We start from the raw sequence: 24,209 nt of genomic DNA, 5'->3' as shown, positions 1-24,209 counted from the left end.
ACAGGAATATGCTGTAAAGGCTGAAAATAAAGCAAAGTTTGTCTGCAGTTTGAGAGCTATGCTACAAACAGCTCCAAAAATGTTAATGGTCTGTGTGGTTAATTTACTTCTCTGCTGCACAGCTCTCTCTAGCCATATTCTCCCTCTTCAGGTTTTTTTTTTCATTTTCACCCACCAGGAGAGTCTGGCACAGCTCCACACGTTTCAGTCTGTTGTTTAGAAGAGGTTTTAGTGTCAGGTGCTCTAAGTTCTACAGTGGCCATTGTTCAGGCCTTCTCCTCTGTCAGCATCTATTTGTCCGGGATTGGTCCTGTGGTTTGGGCAAATTCTGCCTTTCTGTTGGCAGAGCAGTGCCTTTCTGATCAGGGTGAGCCTTTTGGTTGCTGAAGAAGACACAGAACCTGATTCCCAGCAGGAAATCCAGACCACAGATACTGTAGTTTAACTGCAGCGTGTTACAGTACAAACTCCCACTTTGACAAATGTCCATGCTCTGACTGAAGAGCTCACTGGCAGGCGAATGAGGCTGCTAAAGTTCACTCTGCTCATATAGTTTCATTAATGAATTCACACAAGACCTTGCTGCAGCCTGTGATTTACAGGCAACAGCTTGGTGCGACAGTAAGTGCTTCATAAAGCCGTGCCTGTCATCACCTTCTGCTAATACAGTTTCCACTGATTTTAGATCTTTGTAACAAGATGTTCTTCCTGGTTTGCTTAGGGTGAAGAAACTGAAGGAAACATTTGCTTTTATACAACTGTTGGACAAAAACATGAGTAATCTTCGCACCTGGTTGGCCCGGATTGAATCTGAGCTTTCCAAACCTGTTGTTTATGACATCTGTGATGACCAAGAAATCCAGAAGAGACTGGCAGAACAGCAGGTGGGAAATAGGAGCAGTCAGAGTAAATGAGCTAAAATGCTGCTGATTACAATTGTTCCTTGTTTAAAATCACCTCTTTCTTTTCCTTAGCAAGACCTTCTAACTGCTTACTTTTCCCAGCATGTTCCTGCCAAGATGCATTTCATAGAGAATCTTTTTTGCTTGCTCTTGCTGTGATTTCCAAATTGTATAGACTTACCCCTACTTCTTCCTTCCCCCCTCCACCCAAGGAAAACATGCAACACAAACAAAAGCATTTTACATTTGCTCTGTTATACACAACAGAGTTCAGAAGGGTTAGGCAGGATACAGACATTGGCAGAGTCCATGAGGATGACTTAGGCTACCAAGGTGTGAGTGCTGGGTCTCCTGAGAAGGGGCTATGAGAGGCTGAAGTGCTGTGATTTGTTGTATTGCCCTCCCTAGCTCAGTTCCCCAACCTTGAGGGAAGAAGAGGATATTTGAACTTTGGGGGATGGTCTTGTGCAAAGGGTGCCTTTGGCTGCAGCCTGATCCAGTAGGGAGGCTCTGAAGATCCCCCCAGGCTTGGGTGAGATGGTGTGTGATCCTGCTGAGGCAGAAGTGTGACCCAGCCTAGCATCCTCGGGTGCTGGTTGAGTGCATGTAGCCATGTATCCCAGCCAGTGTTTTACAAAGGGGATGTTCAGGATCTGTGCTAGTTTTAGGGGATGGAGATGACAAAGATTAGGCACAGCTGAATGTTCTAGCTATCCCAGCCAAGTGGAAGTATTGAGATGAGCTGGATAGTCTTGGAGTAAATTTCTCTTCCCAGCAGCCAGGGAAGGAGAAGTAACTTTCTGAAGCACAAACTTGCTGGTGGAGTCAGCCTTTGCTCAGGGCTGTGCTGTAAGTCAGCCCACATTCCAAGTGCCTCCTTGGGAAGGCTGAGAATGACCACGGCTGTCATCTGGCCTTGATGTGAAACACAAATATTTGCCCTAAAACTGAGGATCAAGAATAAAGCTGTAAAGCATGGACGCTTTATAGCATCTGCCTTCAAGAATACCTATGGGTGTTCTTCCCATCCTTCCCATCTTCTCTCTGGCTGCTGCTTTTGTGTCTAAGGAAAGATCCCTGAGTGATCAGACCTAAGGGCTGTGTTCTTTGCTGGATGATGTGGCTCTTCATCCATTCATGTCCCAGACATTGCAGGAAGGGCCAGTTCCTCTCTGACAGGAGTGGAGATGGCTCCCACTGACTCCACTGCAGGAGTTGGTCAAACATGAGTGCATCTTATGGTTTCATCTTTGTTGTGAATGGTCATATAAAAACCAAGGAAGTATTTTCTCCCAATCCAAACCTTCTAATTGTCAAAGCCTGTGACAAATTGCCAGGCAGAGGAATGTGGCCACAAAGGAATTGTGTCCAAACTAGTTTATTTTTATGAGCATTCAAGCTTCAGCTTGCTGTAAGAGCCATCATTTGCTGCTCAGAGCTGCTTAGTGCTTTGTTGTTTGGATTCTGTTTCAACCATTGACCTCTGGGCACCTCTCAACTCCTTCTACTGTAACCTTTTAGCAGGCTGAGTATGAGAAGACTGCTGACTAAAAAGACCACTGTGGAAAAAAAAATCCTCTTTTGCTCTGCATTATAGAAACCTTTAGCTGAATGCAGCATATAAAAAGATCTTTCCGAGGTTTATCTGAACAACTCTTCCAGCAAGAGCAGTGATGGGTGACCACTGTGCCCTACAGGCTTCTTATATTTGACATCCATGACTGGAAAAGGTGTACCTGTTCAGTCTTGAATAATGACATTTAAGAACACTGTGCACTCGCAGAGATGTTTTATGGCATGTCTGTTCAAATAAAGGATGAAGATTAAAACAAGAATATTAATTCTAAGATTTCAGAGCTGTTCCACTAACTCAGAAGTCTAGCAGCATGCAGTCTGTTTAAGCTTTCTTGTCAATGCTGTGCAGAGCTGAAGGAAAAGGACCTTTTTGGGCTCAGTGTGTGTTCCTGGCCACAATACTTAGTTTGTTGTGTTTGTGTCACAGTAATACAGGCAGGTGCTTTCAAAAAAGAGCTTGGAAGACAGCTAGGATTCTGCCTAGGGTTATTCTGTGAACCCAGGCACGACCAAAAGCAGTGAGATTAATTCAGCAACATTGCCACAGTACAAGGAGAGTGGATTTGTAAAATATCTGTGGTCCAAATTCTCATTTTCACTAAAACAACTCTTAAGTCCTGTGTAACTGAGTGAATTCAGAAGATTGTCCACAGGTGCCAGTAGTGGGGTAGAGCTTCCCTCAGACACATAGCCATGTAACACCAGTACTGGTGTGCTGTCTTTGTGTGTGTGCCAGGGCACCAGCCTGTGATCAGTCACTACAGCAGATGAGCTGTACTATGAGTTATCTGTCAAGTCTTACAATGTTCTAAGCTGATAGGAGACACTGTCATCTTGGACAGTCAGAATTAATAAGTGTGTTTATGGTATGTGTAAGGTTTGGATTTTGAATGCATCTTAAAATTGTCCAGAATGTTAATGAGAAGATGGAACTTTCACAGAGAAACCAAAGCTGGACAATCCCTGCTTGAATGGCAGTTGTGTCCTGACCCGTCAGCCTGTCAGTTGCACAGCTCATCCTGCATAGGCTGTTTTCTAAAGCTAAAAAAGCTTTTCTTGACACATAGATTGCTCTTTCCCCATCCTCTGCAGCATTAGTCTGAAACCCAGCCATGTGTGTTTCCTGCTACTCAAACTATTTTTTTTTCCAATGGCAGGATCTGCAGCGAGACATAGAGCAGCACACTGCAGGGGTGGAATCCGTGTTTAATATCTGTGAAGTCCTGCTGCATGATTCAGATGCGTGTGCAAATGAGACAGAGTGTGATTCCATCCAGCAAACAACCAGGAGTTTGGACAGACGTTGGAGAAATATTTGTGCCATGTCAATGGAGAGGCGAATGAAGTAAGTCTCTTTTTCAGACTCCTTGTACAGAAGCTTGAGGCTGCATTTTGAAGAAGCACTGTAGCTTTTGGCACAAGCTGAATGTTGAACAAGAAAAAAAAAAATAAATCTCAAGGTAATAGCGTGGATAAATCTTCTTCATTTTTGCATCTACCTCTCAGGATTGAGGAAACCTGGCGTCTATGGCAGAGGTTTTTGGAGGACTACTCTCGCTTTGAAGATTGGCTGAAATCATCTGAAATGGTAGCAGCTAAGCCTAATTCTTCAGAGGTTTTGTACACCCATGCAAAGGAGGAGCTGAAGAAATTTGAGGTGAATTTTTGAACGTAATCTTTTCATGCTTAGCACCATCCTGAATGGTCAGACTGCTAAATACTTCTTGTCTGTGTGAAAGGCCTGGATCACTGAAAAACTCCAGTTGGGTTCTTGTGGTCTAGAGAACAGAAATAATTTGGCCAGTGTCTGGCTGCTAAGGTCTGGCTGACTTATTTGTCTCAAACTTTTTTGTCAATGTTCTGATACAGAAAAGTTGTGCTCATAAGTTAAAGATGGACCCTTTATAGGCGCAAGACCTGGGTAGATATAATTATGCAGTTGGCAGGTCTGTTTTAAAGAGGAGGGCATCATCATCTCTTTGCTGGATAGAATCCTCCAGAGCCTTTCTCTTTACCAGCAGGGGAACTTAGTTCCTTGGTTTGCCTTGCAGGCATTTCAGAGACAAATTCACGAACGCCTCACTCAGCTGGAGCTGATCAACAAGCAGTACAGGCGCCTTGCCCGCGAGAACCGCACTGACTCAGCCAGCAAGTTGAAGCAGATGGTACATGAAGGCAACCAGCGCTGGGATAACCTCCAGAAACGAGTTGCTGCCATTCTCAGGAGACTCAGGGTAATGAGGGGTGATGGGGTGAAATGGTGAGGAACACTCGGAAGTTTCTGTAGACATTGGCCAAGGGCAAAACAGGTACTGGAGGAACTGTCCTGAGCTGGCTTTGAAAATGTCACCACATTCATGGCATAAGTGTGTCATTTGTAGATGGGCTCTTGGTAGTTGAAGCAGCATAAGGGAAGAAGGGGTGCAAATTATGGAAGCTCTATTGTGGGCTTTAATACTCCTCTCCCACTCTCCTCACATCCAGTCTTGTCATCACTGGATGCGCTTGTGTGCTTGCACTGTTTCATAAATAAGAGACAAAGGTGCAAATGAGCCCCAGTGCAAATAGGGTTTGAAATTCACAACCTATCTCTCCATTATCTGTGGGCAGATACTCTGTGCTGTGCCATGGGGGAAACTTGTACCTGCCTGATTTTTAAAAGCAGCAGTGCCGCAGCAATTGAGAGGGAAAACTATTGGATCCCAGAGTCGGTGGATGAGACTGTGGGAGTGCTGCTTGGGTTTCATCTCTATAGTTAGGATGAACTGTGTTTTGTGAGGTTACATGATCCCCTTCTTAGTCAGTAAATCCCCAGGGAGAACTGAGGCTCTGCAAGCTGCATGTTTGTTATCAGCTTCTGTGGGAGATGGCAGTACAGAGTGCACCTCCTGGCTTCCATACCAAGTGCTGCTTTATTACTTAGTCATGCTTATCTTTGACCAAGCTTCTGCATGGATTTACTGTTTATGTCACCATTTTAATTACTTTTGTTGGAGAGGACTTCCTTTGCCTGTCCTCTCAACTTCGGTCAAATCAGATGTTAAACCCAAGTCCCATTAACTGTTGCACTGGTTTAATGATGTCCAAGAAGATGCACACTGTGGAAGCAAGAGTGTACTTTTGTTGAAGCACCTTGCACTGCTGAAGTTTATTGCCTCTCCCCTAGAAGTAGTGCATGACCATCAGACACTTTGCCCAGCATCACTGCAGGAAGGGGACAGGTTTGTACATGACATGCTGCCATTTGTGCCCTGAAGGCCTTCAAGCTGAACAACAGCTTTGACACTAAACAGAGCTTTCAGAGGGCTTCTGTGACCATCTCCTGCAGTAGCTCAGGTCATATAACCCTGGCTCCCTTCTTCCCCTGAATTCAGCACTTCACCAATCGGAGAGATGAGTTTGAGGCAACGAGGGAAAGCATCCTTGTGTGGCTCACAGAAATGGACCTCCAGCTGACAAACGTGGAGCATTTCTCAAAAAGTAACTTTGATGACAAAATGCGCCAGTTAAAGGTACGGATCACTTGAAAGCAGTTTCTTACTGTAGCCCGGATGCTATTGGGCTGCCCTCTCTTGACAGAATCATCTCCTTTGCTAGAACTCAACAACAGAAAAAACAGCACGGGTCTGTGAGGCTGTATTGCTTTTAAGAGACCAGTGATTTGTTAAGACTTAGCCTCTGAATCAATATTAAACTGTACAGGATTCAAATTCAAGTTGAGTGCTCAAGCTCAGTTCTGTTCTGCCCTTTTCTCCTAACACAAGAGTCAGTGACAGTGGTATCTGGCCTGGGAAGCAGCACATGGAGGTTCACAGTAACACCGTATAGTTCTAAATCCATGTATCCTTTTCTGGTGAGAATTTGTTTGCATTAGCATTAAGGTAGGGGCTCTCTTCTGAGTGCTCTGTGTGTAGCTGGGACTTCCAAACGAGCAGCAGGTGTGTGCAGTGATTCTCCAGAAGATGCCAGTTCTATGCTACCTGCTCATATGCCAGTGTCTCCTTTTCCCATGCACAGCTAATTGGTTTGGGATATATGACTTACTGTTATGTAGGTGGGAGGCCCAACCAGTCAAACTTCCTGACTTCTGAGCAGAAGGTGGTTTGTACACCCATAAAAATTTACTCTGAACAGCAGAACAATTGTGATCTCCTGGAAAATCCCACTTCATGTGGAACAGTCACCTGCTGATGAAACAAAGCTCTGGATTGTTTGAGGAACAAGATATTTGCCAAATAAAATTAGACAACAATATCAATATCTGCTTTTCTGTCACTGCACTGAGTGATAAAAGGAGGAAAGACCTCCAGCCAGAAATGGATGCTTAGATGTATTTCTTCCTCTTTTCTGTTTCCAACAGGGTTTCCAGCAGGAAATAACACTGAACACCAATAAGATAGATCAGCTCATTGTTTTTGGGGAGCAGTTGATTCAGAAGAGTGAGCCTTTGGATGCCACCCTGATAGAAGATGAATTGGAAGAACTTCACAGATACTGTCAGGAAGTGTTTGGCCGAGTTGCTCGGTTCCATCGAAGACTGACTTCAAAGCATCCTGTAAGATGCAGCAGTTGTTTTGGTGCTTGGGCAAGATTTTGGTGTTTGAACTGACGGCCATGCTCATTGCTTATCCCTCTAGCAGCCTGACTGGTTTGATCTGCAAGTGGTCAGGAGCTCCTCAGTAATAGTGCCAGCTTTGTTAAATCTTTGTCACCTGTCTTGTCTCCCCATGTCTCTTGTGTTGGGTCTCCATCTGCAGAACGTGGATAGTATCATGGAAGTAACTCACAGGGTTAATTGACAGTAGTAGTCAGAGGGCTTAAAAAATGTTTGGTATTTTTAATATCACTTTTTCTTCTTTAGTGTCAATAACATACTTATGAAGATGGTTTTGGCAGAAGAAGGAGGCAGAAGTGATGCTTCCCTTTCATTTTAGGCAATGGTCTTCCGGTAGTGTAGCTGAATGCAAAATTGTTCCCAGTAGTAGTGTGAGGCTTAATCCTAATTAGGTAGTGCAGATCTATTGTAAATCTGACTAATATGAATAATTGTTACTTCTTTCTAGGGACTGGATGACGAAAAAGAGACTTCTGAAAATGAGACAGATTTAGAAGACTCAAGAGAAATCCAGAACGACCCCTGGCATAAGAAGGGAATCAGTGAGGGACCCTCTTCTCCACAGTCCCTTTGCCAGCTTATGCCCCCTTCTCAAGGTCATGAAAGATCAGGCTGTGAAACCCCTGTCAGTGTTGACTCCATTCCACTCGAGTGGGATCACACAGGTGATGTGGGAGGTTCTTCCTCTCATGAAGATGAAGAAGAAGCAACATACTACAGTGCTCTGTCAGGTGAGAACCAATTGCAGCTCTTTGTTTTGACATGGACATCTGCAGGACATCCATGTGTGGGAAGGGAGGGGGATGGAGATCTTGCTCCCATGTTCTTGGTTGGTTTTCAAGGGCTTTTAATAGATGTGAGCAATCTCATCTCTTAGATCTCTTGGTGAAGGAAATTGTCTGACCCAAGCTTATATTTCCAGAAGTTAGGTTTTTAGAGACCTTGCTTTTTAAGAGTGTTTGATGAAAATAGCACCAATAACTTATTTTGTTCTTTATATTTGCTGTTCCCTCATTGTTTTGAATAGTTGGAAAATAGTGAGGAAAATGACATTATTCTTTTTTCAGATGTAGAAATCACTGAAAATCCTGAGGCATATCTTAAAATGACCACAAAAACTTTGAAAGCATCTTCTGGTAGGCACCTGCTAATGCATGTGTCTGAACATGGCAATCTCCCTGTGCTGCACGCTATATTCCTCAACCTCTCTCATATGTAATGTCTGACTTCCTGCCTTGTGTGGGCACCATGTCTCATCCTGTCATGGTGTTCTTACGCTGCAGTACTCACATGTACATCACAAAGCAGTCAAGAACATACCATTTAGGGTTTGCCTGGTAAATGCCGAGGTGGTTCATGTGCATTTTATTACATTGATTCAAAGTCATTTGGTACTTTCTTGGTGGTTTGCTCTGGGTAGTATCACTTTTTGGTGGTTCTGATTTTGATTTCGTAGTTACTGAAATAAATAGTTCCAACTCTGCAAGTATTTTTTGTGGTTTCTGCATTACAGGACCATGTGTGTCCTGTTTGTTAAATCCAAAACAAATGTTCTCCAAATCAGGACATGTCTATGCTTGTCCCTACTGAAATGTGCTCCAGATGTGTGATAAGATTGTTGAGATGCAAGCTCTACAAAACCACAGTGTAGCCTCTTCCTTTTATTAGTGGAATACTTAACACCTGTATTCAAGCATTTTCCAGAAGAAAACATAATGTCCCATAACTGCATGGCTCTCATCTCATTACCCTTGAAACACTTGATGTTTTGCAAATGTGCATGCTTTGCAAGGAAAGCTGCAAAACTGTCATTTTTATCCCATAACTTGATGCCATTTTATTCAGAATGCTTTCTAACTTGATACAAAGCAAGAGCATCCTTGTGAAGACTGCATTTTGCACTCATGGAATAATTTGGCTTTTGTTTTTTTTCAGGAAAGTCTGTGGGAGAAGCTCATGCTTGGCATTCTCCAGATAGCCCAGTCTGCAGGAAACACCGATACAAACAGGCAGAGATGGCTGGAAATGTGTTGTCTGGTCCAGAGACAAGTACTCCCTATAAGCCAGACTATGTGAGTTGGAGGCTGTGTGGGCACTGAACCTGTACTTCACAGCCTGTTTGTTGTTCCTGTGTAACTCTTGCCTCCTCCCTCATCAAGGCGAAAATCAGGCACAGGGGGAATGTTCACTTTATGCAAACTTAGACATTATTTCTAGTGGCTCAGGTAGCCAGTGAGAGTCTCTGTCTGTTGGCTAGAAAAGCTTCTTCACAGCAGTTCAGAACAACCATGTTAGGCTCCTGATCCAAATCACTGCCTGAAGGAACTTCCTCTGTTGTCATAGGACAAGTCTAGGAGTATTTAACCTTCTCCTAGGAGAGGGTGTGAATCCCCTCTCTTGCCACGTACTGATGTATGTCCCTTTCCTAAGCAGACCAATTTGGAGGGGACTTTTCTAGAATGCAACCCACCCTTCAGTCTGCCTCTGGGCACTATAAAATGTGCCCAAATGGCTACTGTTCATTGGTACCTCAGCCTGGGTGGCTGGTTGCCAGCCATAGCTTCCCCAGCAGCTGCCAGGCCCAGCAGATCTGGAGCAGCTGTCAGTGATCCTCAGGCACAACAGGGTATTGGTATCTGGATGCCTTTGTCATCATGAATCCAGTCTACCTCCTACTCCAACAAAGCGTGTCAGCAATCCATACATGCATTGTCTGGTACATGTAATACAAAAGCAGTTAATTTGCTGTGTCCAATCTTGATGTGTGTTTACTGAGAAGGCACAGAGAGACGGTATAAACTGTTAACAAAGATGCAGGAGCCCAGTGCTAAATCTGACATGTAAGAGCTCAGCAGCAGTCTAGCAGCCAAAATAAACAGAGCTTGACCTTTGACAGCTTTAACCTGCTGGGCTCACCCACCAAAATGTCATTCCAGGTGAAGCAGCTCAGCTCTGCAAGCAGCAGCAGCATCGACAAGGAAAAAATTACATCTGCAAACATGAGCGATGAAGAACCCCAAGATGACCAAGAGCTTGTGAATATAGCAGATGAAGAGAAGCAGCCAGGTACATAGCATTAGGGGGGGCTTTGGTGCTGCTGTGTTTGTCCTCTGACACAGTAGAGATGGAACAAAAGCAGCACATCTCCCATAGGAAAAAAACAGAAGTAAAACACCATCCTCTAAATTAATACATTTTGCTAAGTTTCACTGAGCTGCCTTCTCACATGATAGCGTCCAACCCATGTTTGCTGTTCTCAGCATTTTCTGCAAGAATTGAGGGTTTTCTCATTCATATAATATACTTCCAGCTCTGCTGGAAAGTATCACTTTCCTGAGATACTGAATACTTCGAAGATTTTCTATGAGATTTCAAACCAAAGAAGTGTGCCTCTTTGTCTAAAATAAGACTGCTATTCTCAGTTATTGGTACTCCATATAACAAGAAGCTACAGCTCCCATTTCGAGAAATGCTGATAATGTATTCTGTTCTTCACCATCTTCTCTGGTTCCTGCTTCCAAAGAGGCCAACAAGCTGGTTCTCTTAACCTTTTAGGACTTCCCAGTTTCAAGTGCTCAGTATTGTAATACCACATATGTACTTCAATCCCAAACATGACTCAAGTGATAAAAACAGAACTGCAGTTTTATGCAGTTTATTTGTGTCTCTGGTCTCATAAATGGACCTGGGGTGAGTATGGGGTGAGTAGGAATGCCTCTGTGAAGGGCTGAGATTTGCTTCCAGAAGTAGTGTTAGTGATTGCACAGGTGGCATCTCCATCTCCTTTAGCACTAGTGAGATAAAACCCCAAATCCAAAATGCTTGATCTTACTTTGTCCCATGGTGAGTTTGAGTATCTACCAAGTCACAACTGAACTCACTGAATTCCATGGCCTTAGATTTGGTCTGATCTTGCAGGTGTATTAAAACATCTCCAATTAATAAGATGAAAATCCTGTATAGCACTACTATATGGATAACTTCACCAGTAATATGAAACTTGCAGATTGCAGACTCTCAAGAAAAAAAATGTCTCTGGGGTCACAGTAGTACTTCTTTGCAAAACTAGTAGCAATTATTTGACCTTGAGTAAAATGGAGAATGATTTACCTGTAAAACTCCTTGCATCTGTTTTACACACTTTTCACCTCACTAAGGATGTAAACATTTGTTATTTGCAGGAATTATTGATAGGTGGGAACTCATCCAAGCTCAAGACCTCAGAAATAAACTCAGGATGAAACAGGAATTGCAGCAGTGGCAGCAGCTGAACTCAGACCTCAGTGATGTCTCTGCCTGGCTTGCTAGAACTGAGGAGGAGTTGGAAGAGCTGCAAAAACTGAAACCTCCAACCAGCATGCAAGTGTTGGAACAAAGGGCCAGGAAATTGAAAGTGAGTTCTGGCATTCTGGGAAGTGGGATTTCAAGCTGCAGTGCTTTTTATCATTTTCCTTGTGGTCTTAGGGTCTGTCACAGCATGAATACTAATAACAATGTGTGTGTGCTGCAGAGGAGCTGAACTGTTTCCAGCTAAGAGGACTGAAGAGAGTAGTTAAGCAAGGTCCTTCTAGAAGTCTTCATACATATAGATCTGCAGGCAGTATTCCTGGGTACAAAAGGCAGACAGGCTGAAATAAAAGCATCTTCCTTTCTGCTTTCTTGCAGAGGCACTTTGTTTTTTCTCTCTCAAATAAAACATTCAGCCTCAAACCTCTCTTTCAAGCCTTTTGGTTTCGAAAGCAAACATGGAAAACAAGTGAAATCATGAAGGCTTAGTACTTCCCAGGTTCCTACAGTCAGGCCCTGTACTGGGGGTTGGGTATTTTGAGCAGTGCTATTGGGATTTTTTTCTTGTTCTGAGCTTTTCCTCTTCTGTGAAACGAGAAGCAGACTGAAAATCAGCTGGGTCTACAGGCTGCAAAATCTAGGCTGTTTGGTTTGTTTTTTTAATTTGAATTAGTGGAGGAGGGGTAGTTTCTGGCTCCGACAGGGAGACCAAGAATACTGTCTTTGCAAAGAATCTGAGCTCTGAATAACACCTAAAGTTGAAGGATATATAATTTCAAAAGGTGTAGTAGCTTTTTTTTTTTTTTTTTTTCTGTGCTTTAGCCTAAACCTTTACAATTCAAGAGTAAATACCATGTAGTGGCCTATGGGAATATTTGTCCAAGTGTCAGGAAGAGAGACAGCTCAGAGCAATGAAGGGCAGATGTGAATAAAGCCATAATGCCTGTGACTTAAAGGAGAAGAAGAGAAGAACAGGCCCAGCCTGGTTTGTTTCCTTCAAAATGAAGGGTTCTGTTTTAAAAAAATGGTAAAATATCTTTCAAAAGGCCACCTCTCTTGAGATATTCCTTAGCAGTATCTGAACAGTCAGCAGATTCAAACAGCTTTCCCATAGCTGTGGCTCTTCTGAGGATATATTTTTCTTGAAAATAAACAACATGGGTTTCATCATTCATTGAAGTTCCTACTAATTTTTTCTACCAGGACATGCTTAAAGCATTTGATAACTACAAGGCAGTGGTGCTTTCCATCAACCGGAGCAGCTCAGAATTCCAGAAAGCAGAGAGCACAGAGTACAAAGAGCTTCAGAACAGCCTTCGGAAGGTGAACTTGGACTGGGAGAAAGCAACTCGTGCATTGGACAGCTGGAGGAAAGGTTTACATCAAGCCCTACTGAATTGCCAGGTACATGCCCCATGCCATTTTATAAGGGAAATCTTTAGGGTTCTACTGAAGGGGATTGACACGGGGAGAAGCAGGGAAGTAACTCTTGCATATCTGTAGAAGGGCTACCTCGAGTCCAGGACATGTAATTTTCTTAGAAGCTTAACATTTGGCTTTAAAGGGTTTGGTAAAAATATCTTTGAATGGGATAATTCCCTTTTATTACATAGGAGGAATAATTTAATTAGGTTGATGTAGCCTCACTAACCTGGAATTTGTTGTTGGCTTTGTCTCATCTGGGCTGGTTGTTTGTTTGTAGGCAAAGCCAGGTGAGAGCACTGCAGAAGTCTTTTTTCCCTCATGCACCAATCTTTTGTTTCCCTAGGACTTCCATGATCGGAGCCAAAGCCTAATCCTGTGGTTAGCAAGTGCTGATAGCCGAAGGAACGGAGCACAAATCACAGATCCAAATGCTGACCTCAGTACAACACTGGAATGCCAAAAGGAGTTGATGGTAAGTGTAGCCTTAACTACAGCACCTCAGCTTCCTCAGTGAGTCAGTAGCTCTCGCCACAAGGTGAAGAGCAGTGTGTTTATTCCTCAAGATGTCTACAGCATATCCTGGAACCTGTATTCAGGCATGTGGCTGGTTTCTGCAATGGACTCAGAGGCGGTCTGAGTGAGGCATTCTTTTCTGCAATTAGACATCATCATTCGGTTCCTAATCAACAGTCCTTATACTGAAGTAAGACTTCCAATTGCCAAGATATAATGTCTTTTCCAGATGGATTAATTACCGCTGGACTATTTCTAGGTGTTAGTTCAAGCTGGTACCACCAGTATCCTCAAGAACCCTTCATTTCATATGTAGCTGTAGCAGCCATTTCTTTGTATTGAGGGTCCTCAGGCAGGTTGAGTTGTTCTTTAGAACCTTCCAGAATTCCTCCATTTATGAGAACAATCATCAAGTTGAAAATAAAACTCTGCTGCACTTCTTTTGTTTGTTTGTTCTAAGCAACTGGAGAAAGAGCTACTAGAACAGCAGCCTAAAGTAAACTCACTCCAAGAACTCACTTCTTACCTGCTACTGAAATCCTTTGGTGATTACATTGAAGCTGATGAGAAGGTCTATGTAATTGGAAAGAAACTGAAACAGCTTCTTGAACAAGTTTCACATGACTTGAAAACAATACAAGCAAAGCTGGTAAGTTGGAGTTTCAATATTTTTCCATGGCTCTTTGTTATCAAAAAGTAATATGAGTTTATTATAACTTAAGAGCAGATGTACTTCTAAGAGACCAGCTGAAAACTTGAGTACTTGCACCACAAGTTGAAAAAAGAACAACTAAGTCTGGCAGTAGGAAAAACTTGAGCATCATGAGGCTCTTACAGTACAGATTTGGGCTGCCTGGAGAGGTTGTGTGATCTCCATCCTTGAGAAGCTTGAAAAGCAGACAGGATAAAACCTTGAGTAAGGCTTTTGGTCTGCTCTCACAGCTGACTTTGCTTGGAGGAGGAGGCTGGACTAGATGGACTTCCTGCCATCCCTTCCAGCCTGAACCATCCTATGATCCATACCCAGTATCAGGTTAGGAGTGTGTAGTGCACACACAGGAGTTGTCGTTCACAGCAACAGGCTGCTTATCCTGAGAGCTGTCAGAGGTAGTTTCAAGTTAATACCTGCACACCTCTGTTGCATGGTCAGTCCTTTGGACTTAGTTCTTTATGCTGAAGAACTGGAGCATCTCTTTTTGCATCTAGAGTGGCCATAGGCTGTGCACCTACAGAAAAGCAATGAGAGATCCTCTTGGCATTTCATCTGTTGTGTTTGGCCTGCATTTTAAAATGAAAGGTGTGATTATCTTTTAGGGTAGCAGTGCATTCTTGCTAGTTCCTGATGACTTGGACTCAGGAGTTTATAATACAGTTGCTGAAGAATCCAGCCCTGCTGTGGAGAAGGTAAGTGGTTTTTTCCATTATTTTACTGTGGACATAGGGCAGCTTTTGACCTATTTAGACTGAAAGTTCCTCAAACATAACCTTCTTACCTTTTAGATGCATTTACCTTGTTAAAGAATTGACAACAGTATTTTAAAGTCTACAACTGCCTTGAATGAGAAAGAGAAATTCTTTGTAGTTTCTAAACCTGGGTACTAAAAGTAATTTCTCTCAACAGATCACTGCAAGGAGAACTTCTGATGGCAGAAAGAGCAGCAGCAGCAGCAGCACAAGGTATTGTTCTATATTCACTTGATCTCCTGAAGGACAGTGAAAATGGCAGAGGCAGGCTGAGTGCCAGCAGAAAACCTGGGCAGCCATTCCTCAGAGGGTGACAGGAGGTGGAGATGAGAGCTGCTACCTGGAATGTGTCCTCCACCTGCCAGCTCTGGGCTGCACCTTGGTGAATGGTTTTCCTGTAGCATTCCTGCTCCCAGACCTCTGCACTAAAGCACCACCCAGGGTTCTCTTTAAACTCCTGAGAGAGAATTCTTTTGTGCCAAATGGGGAATATTTGCATTTTAAATCTTCCTTGATTCTACCAGCATATCTGAAAAACAAAAATTGCAGCTTAGAGCCACTTAGTGCAGTATGGCCAAAGGCAGAACTTCACCCCCAGGACACTGGGGTCTGTTGAAAGGATAGATCTCTGTAATGCCAAGGCAAACAAGAGCCTCATCAGTCAGAACAGACTTCAACATGTATTTCCAGTGTTTTATGTGTTTCCTGGGAAAACTGAAGTTTGCAGCTGAAAACAGTACAAAAACCAACTGACCTCTGCTCTGTCAGGGGGGTTTGACTCCATGTTCTTTAGTGGTCCCTTCAAAACCCTAACATTCTTTGATTCTGTGTGACTGAGCTGTTCCAGAGAAATGTTTCTTCTTCTGTAGTAAGGACAGCAAACCCAAGCCAGCACATGGCTTCCTTCCACCTGAGCAGTCTTGCACACTTTCAAGCTGCAGTTGAAGTGTTTGATGTGCCGAGTGTTTTTCTGTAGATACACAGCCCTGGGTCTTGGAAGGGTAGATGGAACCCTAAGTGAGGGAGCTAAAACAATGTTAAATTGAACTCTCAAATGCTTTTTTTTTCTTTTTTTTCAGAGGTGAAAGCCATCTACAAACTGTTCAAAGAATCCCTCGGTCTCCCTCCTTCTTTTCCCGTGTCCTACGAGCAGCTTTACCTCTGCAGATGTTCTTTCTATTGATTTTACTTCTGGCTTTCATGATTCCATCTTCTGAGGATGACTACAGCTGCACCCGGGCAAACAACTTTGCCCATTCTTTCTATCCCATGCTGCACTACCCCAATGGGCCTCCACCAACGTAGGCAGCAGCCATGAATCATAAGTTACACCAACTCTCACTCTCTGCGGTGCTTTTTTCCATGCTGCTACCAAGCAGTAGCACTGTGTAATTAAATAAACACTTGTCTTATGTTTGTTCTCCAAACGAGCCACTACAGCACCCCTTTATCCTAGGAATCCCTGTCACAGGGTATGTGTTGAATTTCACATCTCGAAATGTATATCTTGACAAAATTTGAGCATTTTTGTACGGAAACCAAAATTTTTCTATAGATTTTTAAACTGTAAGCAGCACACTTTATACTTTGATGCAATAGATCAGCTATTTTATAGATGCAGTGCTCTTTAGTTTGCAAGCTGGTTGATTACTGAGCTATTAGTTACAGAACCTACATCACAGTAATCTTTAACACAACAGTCTCTCTCGTGTTAGCATGACAAAAAAGTTGAAGAACCACTTTGCTGAAAATGAGCACTGCACACACTTCACGTTACCTTCATGTTATTGTAGTCACTTGGTGGAAACAAAAAAAATCTACATCTTTTTGGCCCTTTGTTACCATATTTTATTCATCTAACATGTTCAATAAAAGGATGCACATTTTTTTTTTTGTTCTACATGTAATGTCTTGAGTGGTCAGTACTGCTGTGTTGTCCTTTCATAGCCACCTTTGAAATAAGAAATTGTTGCTTTGCATGGAAATGGTTTATTATGCACATATTTTCTAGATGAACAGGATTCTTTAGACTGTGATGTAGACACATGATGTAATGACTTTTTTAATGAACGATTTTATATTGTACAGTGTCTTGGGAGAGAGTTGTGCATTTTTTTATAAACTTCATCTTGAAACTAAAATGATACTTGGGCAGTAGCTACAGCAACACTGTGTACAGTCAGCACTGCCATTGATTCTTTGTTGTACAGCCTGAGAACTGTCATCACAAGTCTGCCAGTGTCTGCAGAGCCTGTCAGGGTGTTGGGGGGGGTGGGGTGAAGCAGCTGTTGGTTCCTGAGCAAGGGAGCCCAGTGGGCTCAGCATACAGCAAGCAGTGGAAACCTGAAGCACTGTGAGACAAGTGGTTGGAGACTCTTCTGAAGGGTATGAAGATGATACCCATTTGGCAACCTAACCCACTCCCCAAGAGGTCTGCTGAGAGCTCTGTTCCTGACAGACTGCCATCTCATGGGTATGAGCAAGCTCACTTCTTGAGGGCACAAGGTCTTGTTTTATATTTTCTTGTGTTTTGAAATCTTCCTATATACAGACTGTACCTTAACATCAATGTGGTTAGATGACACAGGCATGACTTTGTGAAATCCATATTATTTGCCCCTGCAATCCTAAGGGAGAGCAGGAAAGCAGACAGGAGTGGCATTTGGGAGGAGGTTGTCAAGTCACCAAATGGGACTGACAGAACCTCTGACTAGAGAGAAGAAACAGAACTTCTCTAAATGAGGGGGGGCTGGTGTGGGACCAGGGGCCCCGAGGGGATGGGGAACCTTTGTCTTTAGTTTTCAGTAACTTGTTTAGAGTATCTCTTTATGGCTTTGTTTGTGAGGCTCCATCTGTCCATATTCTTGTGGGAACCCTATCTGGGGAACAGCAATTTACTTTTCATGGGGAATACTTTGCAGAGGGATCAGGGTTAAAGATAAGGCTGGGACTGGTGGTATCAGAGTGGGGGTCTGATACACACCCCCTGATCAGGCAGGGAGCACATGAGGCTTCCTATTGACAGATGGGAGCAGCTTTATGGCCCCAGGCCCTGGTCCTCATGGGGCATTTCAGCCACCCCAGTATCTGCTGGAGGGACATCACAGCAAGGACCAGCAGTCCAGGAAATTCCTAGAATGCATTGACAGCAAATTCTTTTTCCAAGTGGTAGAGGACCCAAGAACAGGTCTGCTGCTGGACCTCAATCTTGCTAACAAGGATGGGCTGGCAGACACTGTGAAGCTTATGGGGGACAATGTAAAGTAATCACTCAACAAATGGATGCAGATTTGTTTTGTTTTATATGTAGGGTTTGAGTGGTCTTTTTATACCACCTTTGAAGTATGAAAGTCACTTTGGGTGGAAATGGCTTATAATGCACGTATTTTCTAGATGAACAGAATTATTTGAACTATTCTTGATAAAGACAAATGATGTAATGACATATAATTAATTATTTCATAGTGTACAGTATCTTAGAAGAGACAAAAGATGGATCCTTCCTGCCCCTCACTGCACACAGACAGATGCACACTCTCTTCTCTCCCTCTGCTATCTTCACTTTGTATTTTGAAAGCAATTACTTTCAGATTGAGCTCATTTCACTTTCTATCTCTGTAGATGTCAGCCAACTCTGACCATTACTTCATTGCCAGGTTGTCACAAATGCCCGTGCAAACCTTTCTGCCAGGAACTAATAGTCAGCTGCTGACATGATATTCAGGTCTTCTGCCATTAAAGAACCTGTGCAGGGGGAAAAAAATTGAACAATGTTAAAAGGTCTAAAGAAAATTTCATGGCCTGCAATTTCCTTTCATTATGTACAGTTATTTGAGCTGATGTAATATATAAAATGAGGAGCTTTCATGAAATTATCTCAAAATGTCACCAAAAAAAATAATATGGGAAACTCACTTAAATGTTTTTTTCCTCCAAGCTTATTTTAAATAGTTTTACTTCCAGTTGATTATAACCATTGCACTGTAGGCTGACACTGAAGTCTGCTTCTAACAAGTTATTATGCATACCCACCAATTTCTTAGTGTTGTCATCTCACCCATTTCCTGTCCATGAAAGGAAAAAAAAACCACTTAAGAAAGGGCAAGAGCAATAGTGAGAGCAAGCACACACACACTTATGTGCAGGAGTGAGACCAGGCAAAATGAGTTTTGAGTTGAAGTCTTAAACTTTCTCTGCTAGGGAGATGAGGCCTCCATCTGTTCTCAGCTATAACTGCCCCCCCTGCCCAAAAAACCACCAAAATCTGAAGATTTTATGGAAAATGGAAGAGTTTGCCCTGTGTGTGTCCTGTGGTTCAAATAAAAGACAACAAATCTAGCCTTGGCCAAACATGGAACCAAAAGCAGAATTTGCTCCACCAAAGCCAACATTGCAGAACAGATTTGAAACAGACTTTGATTTTGGATGGCAGAGTTTTGATGACTGGTGGGGTTCTTTTTGAAAGGCTGAATTTGTTATTGTTCCCAAGCTGTTCAGGCAGGTACATAATGAACAATTTAGCGTAATATAGTTGAGACAACATTTTAATATCAACATGTTTTTTGAGTGCCAGAAAGCACTTGAGTACCTTGCCTGTTTGGTTGTGCTGGGAAGGGAAGCCTTGCAATGAACCAAGATGAAGAGCAGTACCAGGATGCCTCAGGAGAGCTTGAGTTCAAGCTTTGCTCTGCTGCTGTAATAAACAAACACAGACATCTCACTCCTCACACACATTCTGTAACATTTACCTTGCATGTCTGATGTGAGAGAGGAGCATCAGCAAATTGGCCAGACGAGTTGTCTGCTGATGTGAGGGGATCCCTATGCCACAACCAACATCAAAGCAGGTGATGCAGTTTCCTGCTGCTCTCAGGTTCTGCTGACAAGGGAAATATGCCTAACCAGAGAAGAAATGACTCCCTGCTGATGAAGAAGGATAAAATTAAAAAAACCACAAACATTAGGGGTTTTTTCTGATGTAATATTTCAACAAGAGTAGGAGTCCCAAGCCTCCTTGGGACTGTACAAACAATGCTCCATGTGCCACACCAAGCTCTGACTTATGTTCCTTTGCCAAATTTTGACAGCCACATTTGCAATCTGTGTAATTCTTTCAAATCTTCCCAAGATGACATGTTGAGCACAGACCGTGCAGTCCAGAGAATGGACATGCTCTCATTCTCCACGGACTTTTTCCTTTGAACCACTCTGTATCTCGTAGTGTAGTAACTACTATGAATTACAGCATTGTGCTTGCTCTAACTCTTGCTGAAAGAACCCTTTTTTCTCCAAGTACATTGTAGGAAGGTAAAGAACGTGATGCAAGACCTTGCTCACAGACCCAGCTGGCCATGGTCTCCCTACAGCTCACAAAGGGTGCTGTAATATAGCACTTGTTTGCAGTAAGAAACCTTAGAAGTCAGCAAAAGCAAAAAAAAGAGGCCTGGGGGAATGCAGAGGGAAGAAATCACCACTCAGTGTTACTGATAGACCAGAACAGACCCGGGCAAACAACAAACAGAGCAAACCAAAAGATACTTGCAGAATGATAGAGCTCCAGAATACCTTGCAAATGTGGTCAAAATGAGTCAAAGCAGCCATGAATTGACCTTTTGGCACTTCCTATAGGTTCCTTCATTCATTACTGATGTCAGAGTGATGGAAGAGAACACAACTTGGGCTCCTCATCCCTTCACCAGCTGCCCCAAGGCCCTGATGTCTCTCTTAACTGAATGTGCACTTCTCATTATTAAATCATCACTACCCACCAAACCTATTTTCTCTTTGAAGCATTTTCAGGACCACAAGATTAGGGTGGCCCTATTTCTCTAAGAGGCTTTATCCTCACAGCCAGTTTAATTATGGAAAACCAGTCTGAAACTCTGTACTGCAGGGCAGAACACCACCTTGAATCATTTTCCATTTCATTTTCAGAAGGAGCTAACACCACAACCAGTGACACCACTGTTTGTACCTCACAGAGACCTCAGGACATGGTGAACAAGAAAGACCAAGTTTCTTGAAACAAGAAGACATTTTTATAGAATAAACCAACCTACATTCCACTCCCCAAGCACCATTGTCTTTGAACGTGTTTAAATGTAAATAGTTTTTTGTGGGTTTATGGGTTGGTTATTTCTGTATGTGCAAGTATTTGCTGAATGCAACTTTCTCCATTTTGAGTAATCTTATTACCCAAATTTTGGGTATTTTCTTGAGGGTTCGATTTTCTGATCTGGAGGGAAAAAACAAAACCACAAACAAAACAGAACAAAACAAAACCCCTCACTGTTTTGTGGCTTACGTGGGGTTTTTTCCACATGTACTGGATTGAAAAAACATTCAGTGAAATTCTGTGACACAGTATTCACAGGGATGCTTCTTATACTATTTGGAATATGACTTTTTTTCCTCTGTAATGGTTTCAAGAGAAGACAGACTTACGAACAGCAGTGCAGGAGAATTAAATAACTTTACTTCTGGATCTGAAGGGGAGGGTGCCAGTGCAAGGCAGGCAGAGGCAGAGAACACAAAGGAGGCACAGCAAGTACTGCAGAAAGGCAGCTGTCTGAACACTGCCCGTGCTCCTCCAGCAAGGGGAATTTTAAGCTTTGGAGGACAGGCAGCTCTCAGTTTCAACACCAAGACACAGGCATCAGACAAGTACTTGTCAGCAAAGTTTATGTAGGAGATGTATCTGAAGTTCAGCAAAGATAAAACCAATCAAGTTACAGAGCAGTTTCATATACATGCCTGAGAAGAACTCCAAATTACAGCATGCCCAGGTGCTTGCTGGCTCCCACTGTGCTGTGTGGTGTGGAGATGAAGGAATGCATCAAATAAGCACACTCTGCTCAGCAGATATTGGCTCCTGAGGAACTGAATGTATCATACCTTTTCAGGAACTTCTTATCATTGCATTGAACAACACAGCATGTCCTTGCATTGCATTTTGTAAGAGCAAATAATAATTTATTTCATATCTTTTATAAATTACATTTACTTCTCTGACTCACCCATTTTGCTTTCTGTCTCTATGATAGTGATTGCTGTTCAGCTCAAGCCACAGAACCGGTACAGATCCTAATTTCTCCAGGTTGAAAAGTTTAAGAGGCATTTTAAAGCCACCCAAGAGAGCAGATTGTTTCCTGAGTTGCTACCAATATGAAGCCTAGGTCAAGTCCTTCAAACCCCTGTAGGAAAAACCTCTTACTAATCTATATTCTTCCCTGCTGGTACATGATGTTATGGAGAAATATTTTTAGTCTGGCAAATACTCTGCTTCTGCTTGAAAAAAATACTTTCAGTATTAAAAAGCAAACCAAACCAGGTGTTTTATAATCAGTTTTGCGCATTGCTCCAGTGTTCATTATAACAGCTGTTTATGAAGCCTGCCTAGGGGCAGGGAAAAGCAAAAAAAAAAAAAAAACAACAAACAAAAAAAAACAGGTAAAGTTTCATGCTTCAGGCCCAGCCGGCAACCAAGAACCAGGCATCAGTCCCCACGGCGGGGCAGGGAGGAGAGCATCCAACTGAGGGTGCCCTGAGGCTGGCCGAGGGTCAGCACTGGAAAGGAGATGAGGGTGTCAGACGGGAGTAACCTGGGGACAGGGCTGTGCCAGGCTCTGGGCATGTCCCTGGGGCTCACTGACAGCCCCCACTGCGGGGCAGGGAGGAGAGCATCCAACTAAAACCTCGTGGGTCGAGACAGCAGGAAGAGTGCACTCCCCAGTTCTGATCACCGGCAAAACAGACTCGGGAAAAAAAGCGATTTAGTTTATCACCAATCAGATCAGAGCGGGACAAAGAAAAAATACCTAAATATTATCTTAAATACCTTCTCTCTTCCTTCCCTTCCCTTGTTGCCGGGCACAAGCTACTTCACCGACGACTTCACCTCCTCCCCCTCGGCGGAGCAGGGGGACGGGCAATGGCTTTCAGCTCACCACACGTTGTTTCTGCAGCTCCATCCTCCTCAGGAGAGAGGAGGATCCTCACTCATTCTCTTCACCCTCTCCAACGCGGAGTCCCTCCCACGGCAGAAAGTCCTTCACGAACGCCTCCCACCTGAGACCCTCTCACCAGATGCAATCCCTCAGGAACTGCTCCAGCCTGGGCTGCCCACAGAGCCACGGCTGCTGCGGGAACAGTCACCTCCTCTGGCACGGGGTCGTCCCCGCCTGCAGCTCCGCATCTGCTCCACCGCGGTCCTTCAGGGACTGCAGGTCCATGGGCTGCCCACCGGGTTCCTCCGGGCGCTGCAGGGCTCAGGCTGCCTTCGCACCACGGGCTACAAGGGCACCTCCTCTCCCTCTGACCTCGATGGCTGCTCTGCCACTGCTCTCACCTCCCCGCTCCTCTGTTCCGCACCTCTTAGTGCAGTTTCCTTGTGCCCCTTTTCAGTTCGCTACCGGCGGGGCGTGCCCGCCCTGCTCATGGGCTCGGCCTTGGCCAGAGGCGGGGCCCGGTTTGGAGCAGCGGGGAGTCCCGGCACCTGCTCGGGGGAGCCGCGGCTCTGTGCCACCCTTCCCCCCAGATTCCCGAGGCACCGACCCAACACAAAGAGGAGATGCAGCTTTGGGGAAGTCGCGTGAGGTGATGAGACAAAAGGGTCTTTGCCAGACCCAATAAAATAGCAGAATCCCTACGAGATCCCTACCCAAAAGCAGAATCTCTACGAGAGGGAGTAAGGGAAGTCACGGAACTGGTGTGCTGTGTGTGTGTGCCAGGACACCCGGCTGTGCTCAGTCACTAGCGCACACGACCCAAGCGAGGAGAGATGAGCTGTACTATGAATTATCTGCCAAGTCTTACAGTGTCATAAGCTGATAGGAGACACAGGCATCCTGGACAGTCAGAATTAATGTGTTTATGGTATGTGTAAGGTTTGGCTTTTGAATGCATCTTAAAATTGTCCAGAGTGTTAATGAGAAGATGGAGCTTTCACAGAGAAACCAAAGCTGGACAATCCCTGCTTGAATGGCAGTTGTGTCCTGACCCGTCAGCCTGTCAGCTGCACAGCTCATCCTGCATAGGCTGTTTTCTAAAGCTAAAAAAGCTTTTCCTGACACAGAAAGTGCTCTTTCCTCATCCTCTGCAGCATTTTGAAAGGGTCTGTCTGGAACCCAGTCACATCCTCTCTCACATGAGAGAGGCAATCATCATGCGTGGAGCTGACTGACTCACCTTAGGCATCCCCCCTGCATGAGCTTCACCTACATCCTCCTGTGCTTGCTCCTTAAGTTCCAGAGCCCACATCTGCTGTGTAAGGGTGACTGGGAAGGTGGGGGTAGCCACAAGGGGATTCACCTGACACCTTGAGCAAGGACCTGTTCCCATTCCCTTCTGTCTCATAAATTCACTCCTTCTGACTAGATGGTAGTATTTTAAAATGGGCAAAAGCCAACAACTGTAGAGTCTGGATTAGT

At 43.8% G+C, this 24,209-nt stretch overlaps 1 protein-coding gene and 1 long non-coding RNA gene across 2 annotated transcripts in view; one reads left to right on the top strand and one right to left on the bottom strand.

The window, feature by feature from the left end:
* LOC103535033 (nesprin-2) overlaps window positions 1-16,870 on the top strand; it is a 177,863-nt gene extending 160,993 nt beyond the window's left edge. The window contains exons 102-118 of the mRNA XM_030452086.1: window positions 722-884; window positions 3,635-3,822; window positions 3,984-4,134; window positions 4,529-4,711; window positions 5,852-5,989; window positions 6,838-7,032; window positions 7,541-7,823; window positions 8,160-8,228; window positions 9,028-9,164; window positions 10,029-10,158; window positions 11,274-11,485; window positions 12,583-12,783; window positions 13,148-13,276; window positions 13,778-13,966; window positions 14,632-14,721; window positions 14,939-14,994; window positions 15,861-16,870. Coding sequence (XP_030307946.1) covers window positions 722-884; window positions 3,635-3,822; window positions 3,984-4,134; window positions 4,529-4,711; window positions 5,852-5,989; window positions 6,838-7,032; window positions 7,541-7,823; window positions 8,160-8,228; window positions 9,028-9,164; window positions 10,029-10,158; window positions 11,274-11,485; window positions 12,583-12,783; window positions 13,148-13,276; window positions 13,778-13,966; window positions 14,632-14,721; window positions 14,939-14,994; window positions 15,861-16,086 — 2,740 coding nt within the window. The 3' untranslated portion in view covers window positions 16,087-16,870. The remainder of the gene's footprint in view (window positions 1-721; window positions 885-3,634; window positions 3,823-3,983; window positions 4,135-4,528; window positions 4,712-5,851; window positions 5,990-6,837; window positions 7,033-7,540; window positions 7,824-8,159; window positions 8,229-9,027; window positions 9,165-10,028; window positions 10,159-11,273; window positions 11,486-12,582; window positions 12,784-13,147; window positions 13,277-13,777; window positions 13,967-14,631; window positions 14,722-14,938; window positions 14,995-15,860) is intronic.
* Window positions 16,871-17,086: 216 nt separating this feature from the next.
* Window positions 17,087-23,161, bottom strand: LOC115598443. Its single transcript, XR_003987655.1, has 3 exons — window positions 22,936-23,161; window positions 19,530-19,701; window positions 17,087-18,525 (listed from the first exon to the last, which is right to left on the bottom strand). It is a non-coding gene; the product is annotated as an uncharacterized LOC115598443 (long non-coding RNA).
* Between the last annotated feature and the right edge of the window lie 1,048 nt (window positions 23,162-24,209).

The sequence above is a fragment of the Calypte anna genome, chromosome 5A (genome assembly GCF_003957555.1).
Source record: "Calypte anna isolate BGI_N300 chromosome 5A, bCalAnn1_v1.p, whole genome shotgun sequence".
NCBI classification, from domain to species: domain Eukaryota; kingdom Metazoa; phylum Chordata; class Aves; order Apodiformes; family Trochilidae; genus Calypte; species Calypte anna.
The sequence above is the reverse complement of the archived record's forward strand: the minus strand, read 5'-3'. Positions and strand labels throughout refer to the sequence as shown.